Below are 6,317 nucleotides of genomic sequence, written 5' to 3' on the forward strand. Positions count from 1 at the left end.
CCGCTCACACTGAGCCTGGTTCTGCTGGAGGTTTCTTCCTGTTAAATGGGAGTTTTTCCTCTCCACTGTCGCTACAAGCATGCTTGGTGTGAAGGATTGCTTTTGAATCAATGAGTCGATGCAATCAACTGGTTTTCCTTAGATAGAAAACTTTGAACTAATCTGACTGTATGAACTGGTTCAACTGTCTCTGACATGTTTTGCAAATTGGCGCTATTTCAATGAATAGAATAATATTCTGTATAAGTTGCTGTTACATCCATGTGCTCATTGAGCCATACTTACGTTAGCTTTCTGAACAGATGCTGCAGCGTTGATTCCTGTTACCTTCCTTGTGTTTTCCTGCTGATTCTATAATAGTGAGATAGTTTCAAATTAAATTACTTGCTAAAAAAGAGAAACATAAACAATGGAAACATCATCTGTAAAGTTTGTTCTGAATCTCATTCAGATCTAAGGACCCCAATAAGTTTAAACATTTCTAACGGAGGGCTTAGTAGAAGACACACACCAGTTTCCACCATAAAACAAGCCACCATGGAAAGAGCTCAAATGCTGGTGGGTTCTAAAAGAGTCGTCAGCAGCAAAGTCTGAGCTCTGCATAAGGCCACAAGGCTAAATGAAATGGTTTGTCTCTTCACTCTGGGAGTTGGTGAAGACAGATGTGTCTGGATCTCTACTCACATCCTCAACCAAACAAGATGGAACTGTAAAAAAAAAAAGCCCCCCCTCCTGTTCTGACCTGGGCATTCTGAGAAAAGGACACATATTTTGACTTTATTTGAAGCTGAATGGGTTGATTGCACTGCATCACCCACAGTGGCCACACAATGATGGAGGTTTACTTGCAAACAAGACAATTCTCACAAAAAGGCATTAATACAGCTAGAACCAAGTCCTTAAAATGGAAGTCTTTTTCTTGTCAGGATGAGGGAGTTATTTATCCATCACATGAGTCTGGTTCAGAATCCCAGCTGCAGTGACCGTCTTTGCTGAGCATTAAGATCCTCAGCAACTATGTTAATAAGACCAAAAAGGCTGACCAATGCGCCTGAAACACCCAGAGTCTAATAACTTGTTCTAGTTTTACTAACCGTATGCACAAGGGAAAATATATTCCAACAGAGGGTTAGAGAAAACTATACAGTTTATTAATACTTCCTGGGTTCCCTCAGCTGTTTAAAATTATGCTCTAACGTAGAGAATGCTTTTTTTGGAAACAGAAATTACAGTTAGATTGTTCTCTTGGATGCAGCTGGGGGAAATGAACATTGTCGACTCTGTTAATATCAAAGGTGGAACTACCAGGAACACCTCAAATATTCTGGCTTTTGTATACTTCACTTATAAGTTAAAAACTCTTGTTAAAATGCATCTCCTAGTTACATTATTACTTTATTTTAGTTTCAAATGCTGGATTGTCTTCAGCAGATGTACAGTATTTAGAATGATAGGAAACAAACCGGACCAGACCTTCTAATTGTAATCACCTACCAGTTGGAGTAGCTCCCTTTCTTTTTCTTCCTCTTCTTTCTTTTTCTCAAGCATCCTGCCAGGTAGAGGGATAGAAATATCTCTGATGAACCTTTCTTGGTGAACACACTTGGTTTCATATTACGGTTATAATCACTCACTGCTGTTGTTCAATCTGCTGCGTTCTCTCCTTTGCTCTCCTCTCCCTCTCCTTCGCCTGTTTCTCATCCAAGTCCCTCCTCTCCCTCTCCAGCTTCTGCCTTTCCTGCTCCGCTCTCCTGCTCTCCTCCTTTCGCCATACCTCTTCATCCCTCTAAGAAGAGACATATATCCGACTTACACCTGTTAACAAAGCAGATACTGTGGTATGTAAGGCTGCAGGTGTTTTGCATGACAGGACAAACCTGAGTCTGGTCCCAGAAGTTATCCTTGTTGGTTTGTTGGATCTCCACTACAGCGTTGATTTTTCTGTAGACAGAACCCTGTTAAAAGAAGAAAAGAGTTAGCATGTTGTAAAAAATCTACTTTGGACAAGTAGTGTTAAGCACAAAGATTAGCTCTAAAAATAACCATCAAATGTGGACATAGATCAGCTGCAGGTCTAAATGATTTAGGATCTAGAATGAGCAACAGAAGGAATAGACCAGGGAAGTCAAACCAGAAAGGGCCGTGTGGCTGCAGGTTTTCTTTTCAACCAAGCAATAGCCCACAGACTCCATTCATCTCATCAAGTCATCCTGTTAAGACTAGACTATTAGGAACTATATTTATCTAACATTATACTGGGCAAGTAAAAATTGTTTCTGGGCAAATTAAATGTGAAAGTAAGGTAAAAATCCTTAACGTCAACCCTTGGCATTGTTAAGGTTCAGCTACCTCATCTTCAGCCACTCGTACACATGATAATGGCCATCTAAGGGCAAAGTATATGACTCTTTTTTATTCATTATATTTATTTATTATTATTTATTAAGTATTTCTTTCAACTTCATGTATGTGGAATTGTTCTCACCACTTGCTCCCTCGGGGGATCTATGTAGTTTTGCTGTTTGTGGAAGTTATAGTTGGCTCCAGAAGCTTTGGCCACTTTGTTTAGGATCGTTTCTGGCTCCACGTCCTCCTCTGTACGCGCGTTTATAGTCACATGGGCTCCCTAGGATCAAATGAGTCAAAGCAATATGGGGCAGATGAAATATGAATTGCAGAGGCTACGTTTTCAACTGGTGAAAGAATTGATTACAAAATTCAGACTTACCTTCAAAAAATTTGCAATGGAGCTCAGGTGGTTGGCGCACATGCCTTTACGAGAGTCCTTCACGCCTTCACCAGTCTACGTTAAGAGAGATGGTGTAATCCTATTAGGCTGTGCCTTACAGTTAAGGTGGAAAGTAACAAAATATGTAAACGAACATAAACTTCAGGAGGCCAGTCCTGCAGAGGTTTAAAAAAGGTTTTCTTTACAGTTTAAGCATCTTTGTCACTCTATGAAGCTTTAGCTCATGAAACAAATTAAAATATCAGATAAAGATGAGATAGATGTACTTTATGTACTTTATTTATCCCAAGCTGGGAAATTGCAGTCAAGCTGGGAAATTGCAGTCAAGCTGGGAAATTGCAGATTAATCAGCTGATTAACTGATTAAACAGGTTTTGGGCATCAGAGTTTTTAGTTTATAATGATTAGGCCTAAATAGACCAGAATCAGTAATAATTTAAATAAACCTGTCAAACAACATGACATTTTTGATAGAAATTAAATGAATAGTAAATAACACCATTAATGTACTTTATAGAGTTAATTCAATAAAGACATCTGGATTAATTGGTTCAATCCATGCTCAGCAGAATTACTATGCTGGGAACTTTTCTGGTATATTTGCAAACCTGAGGAATGACTGGACTTAGGAAGACTGAAGTCTGTTCCTAACATAGAAGATCTCATATTTAATGTTATGAGTCGGTTTAAAGCTAGTTGGGGATTAGTTACTAAAATGAATACGAGTCCCTATAAAGTCTTAATACCGGGGAAATAGGAAATTGTCTGAGATGAATAGACACAGAAAGAGAGACTTACCCAGTTTATAAGGACATATTTAGGAAGACCTGAATTGGGGTCTGGGACTCGACAGAATGCATACATGATTTTCCCAGAGTTCAGCTCCTCCACCAGCTCCTCCAACCCTCCACCTGAACATATAAACCCACACCTACATTATTATAAATGCATTTAATATGACTTTATGTAAGAAAAAGATTTCTATTCAATTTTTCCTGGTAAAGATCCAATATATTCATCAAAGACACACTTAGAAAAGTAACTGTTTGAAGAGAAAGAATCTGTATTTATGGTTAGGAATAATGTTTATCATCTGGAATAGATGGTGAAACCTCAGTTGTTAATCATAGATGCTTTTTCTTATCAATACTATCCTATGAGGTATAAATTATTATTATTATTTTTTTTTACTGTTGTTTAATCTTTGACTGCATACGTCAAAATGTTAAATGAAGGGAAAGTGAAGATACAGAGCAACCTAGATAGATATAAGAGCCTAATAAAGAATAAAGTAACTCTTCTCATTGCCAGGCTTTATAAAGGGAAACATGACAACCACGACCGTGACTCTGTGAAAAAAGACGCAGCAGGTTACTGAGGCAGTTCGATGGGTGTGTCAAAATATGACTCACCCACCAGGTGACAGTTCACAAAAGGATCAACAGCAAATATTTGTTCTCAGCTCTTTGTTTTGCCACCTGAGCCACTGCTCTGTCAGACCAGCATACCTATAGTAAATACACATGCGCAACTTGTCAGAATTTCCTTTGATCCCTTTAGTTTTGTATGAAAAATAGATTTTAAACTACCTCAACTGCCGTGTATCCCTTTCGTCATGTACAAAAAAACTATTTAAGGTCAGATCGCCATACATTTAAAAAAACACCGAAAAGTAACTAATTATTTTTTTTTTTTTACATGACTAAAGGGATACACGTCCGTAGTTTAAAGTCTATTTTCCGTACAAAACTAAAGGGATAAACTAAAAGGATAAAAATGGGTATTGTCTATGGGTATGCTGGTCTGACAGAACACCGCCCCACTCTGACTGTACCGTCACTCTGCTACCGTTTGATTTATTAATGTTATAGTTTAAGTCTGGGAATTCATTGACTGTAAGAAGAGGATGTAAAGGGAGGGATCGCTCCAGGCAAAATACCTGGGAATAAGCTCCAAAGTGTAAATGTCTTCAGGGGCCTAAATAACAAAATGGTCTTTCTACCCGCCCTGGAAGTGGAGCGCTACTCATAGGAGATACAAAGTACACAGTACAGCAGGGGCCACATTCCCCTCCCTGACTGGTTTTCAGGAGGGCTTAGAGATCTATGTCAATTCAATTTTTGCAGAAGGAGCAAAAAAAGCCAAAAAAAGTGGGAATAACCTCTGAGACATAAGCGCCTTCAGGGATCTCCTAGTGAGTCAGATTGGTGATGGTGGAACAGAGCAGTGATTCCCAACAGGGGGCACTTGTACTCCTAGTGGTCTGCGGGTGCATTGCAAGGGTTGCATGAAAATATTACATTTTTTAGGTAATAAAATAAAATAGGGCTTGGAAAATCAAACAAGCTTTTATCAACCAAAAAGTACGTTTTTCCTGTGAGTTCGCTTTCAGCTTTGACACATATCAGAACCAAGCAGAGGGATGTAGAGAACAGCCTGGGGTCAGTTGTTTTTCACACTGAGCTCATCAAAGCAGCTCAGGGGTCTGGATGAAAACAAACTAAAACTAATTAAGTCAGTCAATAATTGTTTGTAAAGTATTTTGTTCCCAATTCATCAGGTTTACTTGTGATTATAAGGGAGCTCCAGTTTTATAAATACAGTAGCAGCCATTCAAAATGGCCAACTTCCAGCCACTGGCCTTCTCCTGGGCATATTTTTTCCCTCTGACTCCAACTTTAGATCTTAATGTCGACAAATCATGACAGAAAGAATGTTTTAGTACAAAGATTGATTTTTAAAAATGAATCTTAGGGGACCAGCCAAGGGCCAATCAAGGAAAGTGGGGAAATTTTAAATGGCTATTACTGTACAGGTTTAAAATATGATTTTTATTTTGTATTTATTTTGATTTGTTATTAACTTTTAACTATTAAAAAGAATTCAAAATCCCAAGTTAAAAGTAAGTAAAATAGTTTTTATTTATTAGCAGTTATTGTAAATTCAACTTTTGGACAATCTTTAATACTTTTGAATGAGAGGTGGGACTCGTGGTAAGACAACATGCCCAAAGTGGGACACGAGTCAAAAATGGTAAGGAAACACAGGTATAGAGGGGAAGCTGGAGAGCAGCACCTGGTTTTCTTTGTTCTGTTGCAGTGAAAAAACAGTTAAACAAAACAGTAAAGCTTAAGCGAGGATAGAGAAATGGATGCCTGCTTTCATATGTTTAAACTGTGCTTGATGGTTGGATCTGTGCAGTGTGCATTTAGATCTCTTGACAATCACTGATATCATTTTCTAAACTAACCCAAATTTAAATCTGACCAGCATGCTGGGTCCCTTGGTCTCCATGATTCTCAGAAAGAAGTATCTCTGCTTTTTTTTAATCTCTGCTTCTGTCTCCTTGAACCCCAGTCAGCCTCAGCAGATGGCCGCTCACACTGAGCCTGGTTCTGCTGGAGGTTTCTTCATGTTAAATGGGAGTTTTTCCTCTCCACTGTCGCTACAAGCATGCTTAGTGTGAGGGATTGCTGAATAGTCAATGAGTCGATGCAATCAACTGGTTTTCCTTAGATAGAAAACTTTGAATCAATTTCACTGTATGATCTGGTGAGCTGTAAAGTGC

The 6,317-nt window shown here is 38.6% G+C and overlaps 1 protein-coding gene across 2 annotated transcripts in view; it reads right to left on the reverse strand.

Moving 5' to 3' along the window:
* LOC107103127 (drebrin-like protein B) overlaps positions 1-6,317 on the reverse strand; it is a 21,014-nt gene that overhangs the window by 12,943 nt on the left and 1,754 nt on the right. Inside the window, exons 3-9 of one of the 2 annotated variants that reach the window (XM_015402662.1) lie at positions 3,548-3,660; positions 2,729-2,803; positions 2,486-2,626; positions 1,878-1,955; positions 1,635-1,786; positions 1,495-1,549; positions 286-345 (exon numbers count right to left, since the gene is read on the reverse strand). In XM_015402662.1, the coding sequence (XP_015258148.1) occupies positions 286-345; positions 1,495-1,549; positions 1,635-1,786; positions 1,878-1,955; positions 2,486-2,626; positions 2,729-2,803; positions 3,548-3,660 (674 nt within the window). Of the gene's footprint in view, positions 1-285; positions 352-1,494; positions 1,550-1,634; positions 1,787-1,877; positions 1,956-2,485; positions 2,627-2,728; positions 2,804-3,547; positions 3,661-6,317 lie in introns of both variants that reach the window. The other variant, XM_015402661.1, reaches the window with a different exon arrangement.

This window comes from Cyprinodon variegatus, unplaced genomic scaffold, assembly GCF_000732505.1.
Source record: "Cyprinodon variegatus isolate N-32 unplaced genomic scaffold, C_variegatus-1.0 Scaffold1380, whole genome shotgun sequence".
Taxonomy (NCBI): Eukaryota; Metazoa; Chordata; class Actinopteri; order Cyprinodontiformes; family Cyprinodontidae; genus Cyprinodon; species Cyprinodon variegatus.